Source organism: Ambystoma mexicanum, chromosome 9 (assembly GCF_040938575.1).
Source record: "Ambystoma mexicanum isolate Mex_15411 chromosome 9, UKY_AmexF1_1, whole genome shotgun sequence".
Lineage (NCBI taxonomy): Eukaryota > Metazoa > Chordata > Amphibia > Caudata > Ambystomatidae > Ambystoma > Ambystoma mexicanum.
This window is the reverse complement of record NC_090931.1, coordinates 337,317,942-337,331,811: the sequence shown is the minus strand read 5'-3', so window position 1 is coordinate 337,331,811 and position 13,870 is coordinate 337,317,942. Positions and strand designations below refer to the sequence as shown.

Here is a 13,870-nt window from a genome sequence, read left to right as displayed (position 1 = left end):
GGGGCGGTAAATCCCCTTTCCGCCATTGCCCTTCCCCATTCCCATTTCTGCCCCATAGGGCTCTATGGAAATGGGGAAGGCGCTAATTACGGCACCGCAATTTTGCGGTGCCGTAATTAGCTCCGAGGTCCCTTAGCGGGTTGGATTTTAACGCCTGCAAGAAGCAGGCATTAAATCCTCCAACCCGCAAAGGGACCTCGTAGTACGGCGGTAAGGGTTAACGGTCACCGTTGCCATTAACGGTGACCGTTAACCCTTACCGCCGTCCGTGTAATGAGGCCCAATGTGTATGAACTCGAAAGTATCCTATTCCGTGAGCATTCGGAGCAGGCGTCTAAGTCCACAAAGCTGTGAAAAAAAAGGCACGTGCGTGTCACGGACACGCAGTCCTACTACTATTCACTTAACCCATGCCATTTTGGATAGGGAAAAACGCTGGTGCTGTTTTTCTGTGTTTACCACTATGTATCATAAGTGGTAGTGCAAATAACACAAAGGAATGGTGGATATATTAATGTTACACTGTGTGTTGCTGATAGAAACTATCTGTAAAATTGGCTGAAATTCACCTAGTAAGCTGTCCGCTGGAAAAATGCTGGTGTTGTGTTTCTGTGTTTTTCCCCTAAATGTCATAAAAGGTGGTGCACTTGACCCTAGAGAATGGCAGGTATTGTTGTTATACTGTGTTTTACTGGACCATAAAATGAACAGAAATCCACCTGAATTAATGGGTGCCATCTTATGCCGGCTTTTGTTTCATCTCGGAGTCAGTGAGTCACAAGGGCCTAATGATTTCGAACTGTTATATTGTCCAATGTTACTGATGCGTGTTAATCATTGGGCAACCGTTGGATCATCCATGAAACTACAAGTAGCAGTTAGCTGTAGTTATACATGGGGACTTTATCTGCGTAACCCTCCTCTGGTATAGGAAAAGGGTCATAATCTTGGAAAGTTTCCAGTGCTTGCCTCCATACCAGATGATTACTATGTATAGGTGTTGCACTAGTTCTAAGACCTAATGTACACTCTAAGAACCAGTGAGGGCTAGTGTCTCATCAGTAAAGATGACTTATTCATCAGTGATTATGTGTATATGTGACCCAAGAGTGCATGATGACAGCCTGGAGCTAATATCATGTTTGTAGTACTGCCAGATCATTCCATTGGATTTGTTCATTTAAGCCTATCTTGTGGGTCCCAAGTCTGTAAATCCAATTCTGTTCTCTTCTGAGTAACGTGTTATGAAAGTTACCCCCTCGTCTTGGTGGTTGGATTTTCTCTATCACTGTATTGTCAAATTCTTCTGGCCCATGTCCTGTATTGACAAAATGCGTGACTAGAGGGGCTGTGAGTTTCTTAGTCCGTAGGCATGATCGGTGTTCAATCATTCTTTTCTTGACTTGTCTCATGGTCATTCCAACATAGCGTAGATTACAAGGATACGTAATTAGATATATTACTCCCTTAGATTACAATTCGTAAAAGTTTTCTGTATCAATGGAGGTCTGAGTCCTATGTCAATCTGCATGCTGCGTTGCATTTGTGAGCACATAGTGCAGCCTCCACATGGGGCATGTCTAGTCACGTGGTTGCTGTTCCAAAGGGTAGATTGCGAGGTATCTTGATTGTTATCACCTTCTCGCAAAGTTTTGACTAACTTATCTCTTATGGTCTGCGTTTAAATGCAAACGCTGGTTCGAGAAGAGGATGTTTTCCTGTGTTAAGTATGGACCACACTGACTTAATTTCTTTTTTTATTAATGCGGACCAATGGCGAGTAACTCAAAGCAGCCGTTAGCTGAGGTGCTTTAAGCTGTTGTTGTAGTGTAACTTGTCTGGGGATGTTACATGCTCGCTTATAGGTCGTGTCTATGATTTTCTTAGGGTAACCCTATTTGGCTAGTTGTACTTTCAACTTTTTTCCTTGTGCCACGTAATCCTCTGTGTTTGTACAGTCTTCTGTAGCACAAACATTGCCTGAAGGGCAGATTATCTCTTAGTGCTTTGGGGTGATAGCTTGAGTATGTGAGAAGCAAATTCCTATCAGTCTGTTTTTTGTAGACTTTCGAGATGAGTCGCCCATTATCAGTTGAAATGGCCAGCGCGAGGAAATTGATTTTCTCTTTGCTAGGCTCCAAGGTGAATTTCAAGTGTTCATTGCGTGTATTGATCCATGTGTGGAATTCACGCAATTCTTTTACTGTGCCCTTTAGGGACAGTCTGAATGTGTGCAATAAGTGTGAAAATAACTGATGTTGTTTTGCTTTAATTATGTTCTCCTATACCATTCTGTAGTGATATAATATTGTTCCTTAACGGCAGGAATGTACTTAGGAACGATTTGTCTATAGATTCAGTCCTAGGTGTGTCTTAAAATAACCCTTTACTGACCCTACCACTATTGTCACAACTAAAGATCAAGAGAATGTCTCCCTTCTCCTGTGATTTGGTTTCCCACCGACTTGTATTCAATATTTAATCTTCAAATAGTCTCTGGTGACTTTGTTTACAAGTTCGTACAGTTCTTTCAATACTTTATTGGGGTTTTCTTTTGCCTTTTGTATTTCTTTACAAAAAGTTGTTCCTTTGTCTTCCCAGGAAGCAACTATCCAATAGTTATGTATTTTCCCTTGATTATCTCTTTTCTTTATATATACTTCACTGTCTTTGGTTTCTCTCCAATCTTGTTCTTGATCTTATCTCCTATTCCAATCTTATCTTCAAGATTATCTTGTATGCCTTTGCTTCCTTCTTTCATTTGCCTTGATTGATACTAGTTTGATCACTCCCATAATAGTTATTTCTTATTCACCCTATTTTGTGACACTGTTATAATGTCTCCTGACTGGGACGAGTATGATAATTCCAATAATGAGTCTCATTCACTCTTCTTTGCAACAAGGGTATATCTTTCTCTTGACTGGGATGAGTTTGTACATTCCAATAATGATTTACCTTCCCCCTCCGGGGTCTCCAGTTTTCCTGATTACCTCATGTTTTTAGGGATAATGTCACCAGGTGTCCTAATCGTTCAGGGTTGGGTTTCTCTCTCTCTCCAGCTGGGTCTCCTGTGTCTCTTCCGCATCTTTTCCTCCATCTCTTCTTTGGTAGATGGCCATTCGGTATTTCGTATACTGGCTTTTTCTGTGTTTGCTGACACGCAGTGGTTTTGGTGTGGTTGCGGGGACCCTGGGCCGATCATGAGCCTAACGTGGTCATGCCAACACTTTCCATCTCTTCAACTCTCTCTGGTTTAGAACGCCATGCATCCGGCTCTGTTTCTCTCTGTCCCCTCGCTACAGGTTGCAGCACGTCTCTCTCTGATTCTCACACTCTCACAGCTGCAGGACGCTGCGTCTCCATTCTTTCTCTCTGGTGAGCGTTCTGGCCTTTTTGTAATTTGCTGGTTCTTCGCTTGTGGACCCATGCTCCCCTTTCCAGATTTACTTAGCCTTAGGGATTTTACGGTACAACAGCCTGTTCCTTCTTCTTTGTCTTCTTTGTCTCCAACGGCTTCTGTTCTCCTACTATGTTATCATCTTCGTCCCAGGTGAATGGGAATTTATTTTTGAAGGGAATTTTCCCATTTCCTGTTGACAATAATACATATTGAGTTTCTCTTCATGTAGATTTTCACAGGGAAGGTTTGAAGAGGTTATTTTAGAATGTCCTCTAGGGAGTTCCTCACAGGAACGGGGGTCCTTGTCCCCAAAGGAGGAGTCTCACCCTTTGAGGTCCCTCTTGCCTCTACTCCTTGGGAGGGTATTGCAGAGCAGGCTCACCTCCCTAGCCTCACAGAGGGTGGAGGGCTCCCCCTTGGGGGGGAAGGGGTGAATTAATTTGATTCGTCACACTACCTTGACTTTGTTATTTGCATGGACACTAATAGGTTCCCTATAGGAGATTAAAAGCCAAACCTGACCTATTTTGCACTTTTCCTAGGGTAACAAATGTGCTATGCACATACTGGCAATTGTGGTAAATGAAAAGAGATCCAGGAAATTTGTATTTATGGGGAGTAGATTCATCTTATTGATATTTTGGAAAACAAAAAGTAAAAATACACATGATTTGATGCTTTAAGGTAATGCATAGACAGTACACAATGGTGCAATCTACATTTTATGGTACCAAAAGTTTCCATCTGCCTCATGTATTTTTTTCTTTTATATTTTGTTACCTTCAAGCACAATCTTCGATACTGAGGAATACATTATCATATACATATAAATTCAGAGGAAAAAGAGTGTACAAAGACCGGAAAAAAGGAAATTTAATTACATCAGGGAACATTGTCAATCCCCATCAACACTCTTACCGAGAATGTGTCCAAACCAGCAGTAAAGTGTGCAGCATTGGCAAAAAATATGTTTGTTTCTTCACATTCGATCTCGCTGACTTGAGTAGGTCATACCAGACAACTAATCTCTCCAGGTATTTTTGATTCTCTTCTGCCTCAGCAAGTGCCTAATGAAAACAACATAATTATCAGTGCACAGCTTGCATTGTCTTTTTCTTGCAAAGTTTGAATTTTAATACATTTAAATTCACTTCCGCAAACAGCATCAAAAGGGATGGCGGTGGCCAGTTTTTCCTAATAATGCTCCAAAAGAAACCTTAATTTGCCATATTTAAGAAACATCGATATTGCAGCAATCACAGAGGAAAGTAAAACTGAGGTGGGAAGTTGTGCTGTGGAAGGAGACAAGACTGTTTTGTTGGCTGCAGGAGCAGTGGCTGTCGAGTTTGCAGACCCTGTAGCACCTAATACCTCAGAAGAAAGCAATGGGGCTTCTGGAACCATACCTCAGAGTAACATTTCACAAGGGAAAATCTGTTATAGATTGAAGAGCCACCTACAAAGTACCAAATTCTGCAGTTTCTAGTAGCCATCCGAGTTTTGATCATACTTCTCTCTTCTGACCAGGACAGATTGAATGTTTGCCACCAACAGTACAACATCTTTTATTATTATTATTATTTATTTTTTTAACATGCACTGTAATGGGCTGGTAACCAACATCTGCTGTGGAAAAGAACCTGCAACCAGAAGAATAATTTAGAATATTTGTTCTGCTCTAGCTAGATTTCTTGTAGCTGTAGCATTTGCTTCTATACCCCTCACCTGCCCCCGCTACTGCACCCAATGTCACTACCATAGGTAGTAATACCTTCCTGCGTTGATGGCGGCCTGACTGGTCACCCGTTTCATCGGTCATAGCAATGCCTTAACAATGCAACCACTAGAAGTGTCTTTGTGTCTGCTGATGTAAAGTATTTCGCCTGGTATCCCTGAGAAGGGTTCATCCAACCTGATTCGCCTTCTTTCCTCCCCTGCTGCTGGAGCAGTACAATACCCAGTTTCAGTGACCTGTGTGATGTTGTGCACCTGATTCGTCTGCGCCTGTCTTGCTGCTAGGCCACCTGGTGAAGTCATTGTGCATTATTTAGTTTTTCTGTCTCTCTCCCTTCATGGTGCTCTCTATCTCCCCTATTTGCTCTAACTGCTACTTTATCACCTATCCTACCTCTCTTTCCAATCCTGGAAAAAAAAGTTCAAGAAAGATCTCCAAACCAGGTCTGCCCATCGCTGACACCTAGCTCAATGCTTCTTCCAGGCAGACTATCCCTGACATCCTCTTAGTCGATCCCTCTCCGGACCTATGGACTCCCCATATGATGCAAGTCCTCTCCCCTTTCTCTTCTTCGCCCATTAACGGTGGAACCAGATGGGAAGTACTCTTGGCACACTTCCCATCCTCTAGGTGCATCATTAATGTCTACCAGAATGGCACTGTCATGGCCCAGGGCTCTCAGTCCAACGTCTTCCTTCTTGATAGGTGTATTCCGTCTCTCATCAACATCCGTCATTCCCCCACCACCCCTCCTTCTGCCACCCCCCTGGCCCTTTGCCACCATCAATGGGTGTACCACATCCCTGTACCCCTCCTTAGAAGCCTTTCAAAGGTGGCAAACAGCTCCACTTAGCTACCCTCAACTCTTGCTCTGCCGTTAAACACTCCTCTTAAATCTGTCACCACCTTGAAGACATTCTCCTCGATGAGGGCTACAGGATCCTCCTTTTCCAGAAACTCACAGGTTGCAGATCTTTCCAGAATTAGGGGCAAAAGGTTCTATCTTTGCTAATGCACCTTCAGTTCAAATGTTCTCTAAATGTTCAGTTAACCATTCACTAGCAAACAGAGGAGTTACATCTGTACACTTCATGGATTTTGCATCCTATCCATACTTATTGCTTTGGTAACAAATAGCTGATACAGAGTTGCAGCAGTAGTTTTGGTAGCAGTACACTTCTAATTGCGATAGAACCACTGCTTTCTCCTACAATCTCCGGTTTCATGTAATAATGTCCCTGCAAAAATGTGCCCCGACAAAAAAGTTGCTGTTTTTTGTGGAGATATTATTACATTGAACATGCGGGGGACACCCATGCAACCCCTGTTTTTTTTTATTTTTTTTAAGGGGAGCAAAGGACATCCCCGCAACCCGTCCCCATACATAATGTCAACATAAATAATGTCGCCAATGGCTTTTCCCAGCAACATTATGTATGGTGATATTATGTATGGGGACATTATTACCTGATACCCAACCTCCATAGCCTTTAATGCCAGTACAGTGCATTATTTAGTCTGTGCAGCTCATATTGCAAATGAATGAATCTTCCTAGGGCCATCCTGGACAGCTAGGTCCTCCTCTCAGATATCAACTATTAAGCCACAAAGGATGCAGTCAATTCCATAGAGGAACTTATAATGATGCCAGTGATGCTGAACGTATTAATTGCTATTGTTACATTTCTTTCAACTCTCATATAGACTTGTTTTTCAGTTTATTTCAGGAATGTCTGAGTGGCATTTATCGAAAGCCAGGTGCAAGCAGTGTGGATCTGTTTCAGGAAAACTATTAAAATACTTAGATATTTTCCTTCTGCCTTTTATTCCATACACAAAGAATAGCTTTCGAGCTGTAGACGTTATTATTTGGGGGGCTTCTTCTGTACTAGCAAGAAACCTGAAAATATGCTTATATTAAAACTGAAACCTGCTTCCGAGATGAAACTGCCAATGTAGCTGGGCACAAGTTTTAAATCTCAAGTGCTAAACAACTTCCCCAAAGAGAAAGTTGGTGCCTGTGGCGATATTCTTAATGTGGAATACAAAGATTCTGAGAGAGAGTCAAGTTGTGCCTCAGCAGTGGTGTCTCTGTATATTTAGATAGGTAGACATTTTGATAAGTGTGCTTCTAATATTTAAGAAAAAACGCCAGATCACAAAATCTAGTATCTCTTAATGTGAGTGAGTGCAATTTCCAGATCCAACAAAAGGCTTCTCAAGTTATTAGCTTGAGCAGTCCAATAATATAATTTGAGACCTTGAAAGGAAAGTCGACCATTGTTTAAAGGCGTTAATGGTATTGTTAATGTCTTCCTTCTACAGTGAGAAATGTTCCATTTGTGACAAAATCCCCTTTCTCGCTGCAGTAGTGGATGGTGGATTTGCCAAGGGCACCACTTAATACTGGAAGCCCTACACCTGCCCAAAAATCTGGGAAATCCCTGTAAGGAAGTATTAATACTAAGTCACCCCCTTCCTAATTAAGAGGGCATGCTGCCCTTTCTAAGCAAACTTTCAAATTAATTCAAGGAAAAAGAGCCTGTGCCACTAAGGGAGAACATTTCTGTTCAATTGGCAAGGCTATCGTATTCTGTAAACTTGTTAAAACATTTTCTAGAACATCTGGAAGTAATTTCACAACTTAGAAATGGCATTCGCAGAGTCAGATATTCCTGCAGATGCAATGTGGTAAACCAGCGGCTTTACACATGGGAATTGTATAAAGAACACACAGGGTCACAGAAGCACTGTCCCCAGGCAGAAAGTTTCTATGTCGACAATATATTGTTTCAATTTCCCAAAGTTCACAGTTCATTCTCTAAACCAAGAGATGGACAACCGTGCCCAGTCTGTTTCGAATGATGAATAGTGGTGTAGAGATAGGAAGAGAACAAGGCTCCCATGCTGATGTGGTGGTGACAACTAAGGAGTCGGTCATAAAGAAAGTGATAAAAGAAGAGTTGGAGATTCTATTTTGTGCAGTGAGACAGAGATTGAGGACAACCAGAGGTGGTATAGAATAGGTGGTGGTGAGAAGAGCAGAGCAAGGTGGTGGTGGCAATGAGAGCATAGCTAGGAAGTAGAGAGGAGATGATGGTGAGAAGAGCAGCACAAGGTGGCAGAAAAGAGGTGGCAGTGAGAAGAACAGCGTTAGTCAGGAGTCGGTGAAGGGCAAATAGGGGCCAGTGATCAGAGAAGCAGAGGAGTTTTGGAGTGCAAAATATCATGAAGAGGAGGAAGAATATAGCAGTGAGGAAGAAGAGAGTGAGGAGGAAAATCTGTATTTCAATGATGAAAGAGTAGGAGGAAGGTGAAAGTTTCAGAACTAGGAGACCAGGCCTTTTTCGAAGAGCTGTTCAGAGAGGCCAAGGTCCAGGAAGAGTTCAGTCAGTCAGAGCAGGAAGGTTCCCGAAGGATACATCAGTCCGTACTCAAGTTCATTTGGTGGGATGCGGTTCTAGCTGTATTCAGAGGGCTTAGAGATACGTCAAAGAGGAGCGAGTAAGGAACCACAGGCTCTCAGGGAAGAACAGAGAGTGACCTCTCTGCATCTCTCCTGACTGACCAATATGTGATCTGTCTGGAAGCTTGTACAGGCCATCCGGTAATGGGTTAGTTGAGGGGCACAGAACCCCAGAAAGCCTGTGTCTATGCTCTGCTGAGCAGAGGAAAAGGGTTTGTTTCACCCTTCCTTGAGCCTGCAACATCAGGGAAGGCTGACATAACCCTGCTGAAATTCTCTGGGGAACTGTAGAGGCTGAAGCTATTGTTTCAGAAGTCTGAATGCCTAGTAATGCATGTGGAGAGTGAGGAATGCAGGGTGACAGAACGCATGTGAGAGAGAAAGAGAGAGACGGAGAGAGAAAGAGAAAGTGAGAGAGAGAGAGAGAGAGAGAGAGAGAGAGAAAGTGAGAGAGAGACAGAAAGAGAGAGAAAGAGAGAGAGAGAGAGAGAGAGAGAGATGTTTTGTAAAGGACACTCCTGATTATTTTTTCTACATGAAGACCCTGGTTTATTTGAGTTGGCCTCTATTTGTATGCATTTCTCCCATGAAAAGTGTTGCACTTCTAGTCCTTGCCATCCGTTTTGATCCCAAGAATCTGCCCTGTGACAGCCTACCAAACAAATCCAGCCAACGTTGAACTGATCACAGTTAGTGGTTTACGTATCAATGAAATGGGAGGAGATCTGAATATATATAGGAAGTTCTGCAAAAATCCCATCTTGATCATACATGCTCTAATCACTAAAATTAATAACAACTCTTTTTAAAATGTTGCCAATTTGTTTCAGAACCATACCCAGGATCTCCAGGACTATGATAGCCAAATCCTGCATGTGATCAACCCCCAATATGTAACACGATTGCTATTATTACTGTTGCATTGTTCTATACTTCAGAGTACTGTTTGAGTTTATTTTCACTTAGTCTATAGCCGGAAAAAAATTGGAACTCTGAAGATAGTTATGAAATATAGCTAAAGGCCATTTTCACGTTATCTTTGAAAATATGGATGTCATCTCCAAAGGTAAATGTTTTTTATTGATTGTGCAATTGAGAGGAAAAGAAACAATTTTATTTGCATAGATGTATCATTAGTATAAAGGGTTAAATGAAGAGGACGAAGAAAAGATGATAACCTTGATTTTTGCCCTAGAAACTGAAAATTGGCTGATTGTAAACTACCATTGATTGCTCTAGCTGTAAGAGCACAAAGGGCCTTCACAGCAGAGATGTCCACCACCAGACATGTACATCCTCTAATAATCCCCATAAGAATCCCCAGCTGATTGATCAAAAGCCTTTTCAGCATCAATTAAGTGAAGGACCTGCTGGGGTTTCTTACGACATGCTCCACCTATTTAGACTGCTGGAAAATGAATATGGGTTGTGCTGTCTATTACCAGAACATGTTGTTGTGGTCAAACAAATTAGCGGTATGTGCCATCGATGTGGGAATGTCGAACTGGCGGCTTACTGGGAATATCAAGCTTATGAGGAAGGTCAAAACAGAAGCCTAATTGTTATGATAAACTGGGGGCTAACTGGGAATGCCAAGCTGACAAGACATGTCCAGGTGGAAGCTCCCAAAGGCCAGGAAACAGCAGATGATTTCAGACCAGGAAATGAGGGTAGAACTGTTGTATCATCAACCAAACAAAGTGATTGGAGTAAGGCCTCTAGCATATGCCAGCGAGGGACAGTAAGACAAAAATGATTTATCCAAATAACATTTTTCCTAATTCCTATGGGAATACAAAATCAGTCAGAGAGGTGCAACACAGAATTATACTAGTCTGAATAGGACCAACATCCCAAGACCTGGTTCCCTAATCTAAAGAGCAGTTTTTATTCAGGCTGATGTGGGCCAGAGTATTTGAAACAACATAAGCCACAGTTCCTGGAGGGTTGATGTCGCCAGTAACCCTTCTTTCGTATGTGTGAAGAAAAAAGTGGTCCTCCTGGGCTTGTAAAAGAATGAACAACAAGTTCCTACAACGTCTGTGATGGTCAGGTTTAACTGTTAAAGGTATTTCTGCTATCTGTCCTACATCAATTGTCAGATGGCAGTCATTGTTGTCACCCCCCCAGCCAATGGCAATGTATGCAAGTTTAAGAGGTGATTACGGCTCCTTCTTCTTGGCTCCAGGGACTTTACTTGCCACCAGTGTTCACTCTTTTTTCTCTCTCTGGCTCTCTCCTTCACTCAAGCAAAGATATGGAAATTGATCTACAATAGGCCACAGGCAAGTCCCCCACTCTGTCTCAATAGAGACTGAGCCATCTCTCTTAGCCTTTGCGTCCTCCATCTCTCTCCTCAGTTCCTCACCAGCTCCTCTCTACTGTCTCCCTCTACCTCCTCTAATTCTAAAATGGCCCTAAAGCTTCTCGTTTCTGCCTCCTTCTTGTTCACCGTACGTATACCTCTTACTAAATAGTACTTCACCTCAGATGCCCTCTAAACTCCCTCAACATTGGACTGCCCGGGACGCTTTTTATATGGTGCTGCTAAGCTTAACAGGTTCAATATTAATCCTAGGAGCTGACCAGATTATTTTTTGGCTCTTAGCCTTTGGATTCTCCCAAAGAGTGTCTTCTAATCTATCCCCGAGTTTCAGGAATGTCCTTCTGGTGAAACTCATCTTTGTCTTATTTCCATATGAGGCTAGAGGTCCCATGATTAGTTTTGTCATTTTGGAGTTCAGCAGCAGGAGTTCAGCATCCCTCTCATGCGGCTGCCAGAGTACCTGTATCTTCTGGTCTCCCACCCAGTTCTATGGTTCATGGGGAGCTGACATCTCGGGTTCATGAGGATCTGACATCTCTTCTCACTGAGCACAAGGCCCTTCCCACTCCAACTGAGGTAACCGCATATTCAACTCTTCCGTCCTTTGGTCTCTTTACTCCATTTGTTGTCAGTACAAGGACCATACACATGCCATGGCAATCTCCAATAAGGTTCTAGCAGTGGTTTGGGCTCAACGGGGGGCATACCTGGGCACTAAGGCAAGGGAGGGGAGAGAAACCTTGGGGGATCCTTGTTAAATCACCTCTGGAGTCAGATTTGCATAACAAGTGGCTTTCTCCAGCCTCCAGATTCTCATGAGCCCCCTTCTTTTGCCTGCCCTATCTGACTCTATCCCAGAACTGAGAGCCAAGCTCACTATGTATGTCAATCTAGAAGTTTATAGAAAATGCCATATCATATCATGGCATGCCATGTTATATCACCATTGCATGACCTATTGTATCATACGATAGAAATTACATTATGTCATAATACATCATAACATTTCATATCATGGCAGGCCCTATAAGAACATGAAATTATTTACTATGCCATCACAACTCGATATATCATTACATATTATGCAACAATATTATATATTACAACATGGCAGATCATGAAATGCCTGTCATGTCGTGATATGTCAAGTCATGTGTAATCTGGGAGTATGGCAGAGCTTTTTGATGTAGTAGTGTGGGCCTATTGCATTGCTCAGGTGTGCTTTACAAAGTTCTCTAAGAGAAACAGTCCAAAATTTGAATTTGGAAACATTGGAAAAGAGCAAATGTTGAACCCTATGAGCAGTTTATTATCTAAGGGTGAGAGCATCTGGAAGATGTGTTCTGCTTGTTTCCTAGGTAGATCAGCTTTGTCATTTAGTTTTGTCTCCAAATTATTGAAACACGCATTACATATTAGAATTTGGGAAACTTGGCAAAGTACCAATTTTCAGGCCGATATACTAGATAAACAGCCTGGCCATATTAATTAAAGTTTCTGCTTGCTTCCTTATACAGCATAAAGACAGGATTAAAATATTGTGGGCCAGCATGTCCTGCAGGCTCTACTCCTTCATGGTCCACAGTGTTGTTGCCGTTCATGAAATTTCATGAACTCCAACCCAACCTCTGAAAAAGCTAATTTATCACCCCTCTTTCCCTGTTAAGCAATCCAATTCTAACAGATAATGAGGTAAGCCATGCAATCAGTAGAAATAGTAGAAATGGCTGTCCTACTTGTTTTCACTTGAGATCAAGTTAATCTTGTAATTAATGACCGCTTACATATGACAAGATGGTCCTTTTGACAAATGGTGCAAGGTGACAATGGTATTCATAACAAATCATGTTTGCCTACCAGACTGTCCTAAATAAGCATCCTCACTTAGTTGCTTTGTTTATATTGCCCTGAAAATGTGCCTTTTTTGTATACATAGATATCAGATAAGTTTGCAGCCCCTATTGTGTTTTTTCTGCAGTTTGCAATTACATCTTTTCAAATATTTGTCTTGTTTAACAACATATTTGAGCTTGTTTGGAATTGTTGCCCTCTGCTGCTAGGTTTTCAGAATAAATTACCTAACTTTATTTCTTGTAACGTGCCAACATGCCCAAAGGCCTCAAGGCGCACATAGAACAGGGCACAAACACACTCCAAAAAAGATACAAAAAGTACCAACTAATACACTCCTTTATTAAAGAGATAGGTCTTGATTCCTTTTTAAAGCGTGCCAAACAGGGGATGTTCCTTAAAGTTAGTGGGAGCTTGTCCTATGCATTCAGTGCCCAAGAATCGAATCGAACTCGCCCAAATCTCTGTAGTTTGTACCGTGGCAGAGCTAATAATTGGGAGTTGTTCGATCGTAAGACTTTCCGAGATGGTGCCAGTGTGAATCGATCAGAGAGGTACGGAGACGCAAACCCATTGAGACATTTATGTGTCCACATCAGTGTTTTGTGAAGGATTCTGTTCTTTACTGGCAGCCAGTGCAAATTGCGCCTAGCTGCAGTGATATGATGTTGTTTGTCCAGCACCCGAACAGCCCAAACTGCCCCATTATGGGTGGTCTGATAATACAAAACAAACAGTGTTAGATGCCAATTATAACAAGGCAGAGAGATCACTTGTTTTGAAAAACAATTTGCAACAGGATACAGTTAGAAGATAGGCTTGTTGATTAGGCTATTTCTTATCTTGTACTTTCTGCATAGAAATGAATAATGCATTTTTAAACACAGCAAGCTTGTGTGTGGTTTCCATTGTACACATTAACTGAGTCATATATTCTGAAAAGTGAATTAATGTTCTATATATTGCCAATTGTGTTTGAAGAGAGAAGGCTGTCAAAGTTAATTCTTATGAATAGACATTTGTGAAATGCATCACTGCAAAAGTCAATAGTAATGTTTAATTTGTGGATACAGCCCTATGTGGCCTGGC

General features: G+C 41.9%; 1 protein-coding gene across 1 annotated transcript in view; it reads right to left on the bottom strand.

The window, feature by feature from the left end:
• Positions 1–13,870, bottom strand: part of LOC138487325 (uncharacterized) — a 2,513,852-nt gene that overhangs the window by 2,422,283 nt on the left and 77,699 nt on the right. The window contains exon 7 of the mRNA XM_069613924.1: positions 4,322–4,470. Coding sequence (XP_069470025.1) covers positions 4,322–4,470 — 149 coding nt within the window. The remainder of the gene's footprint in view (positions 1–4,321; positions 4,471–13,870) is intronic.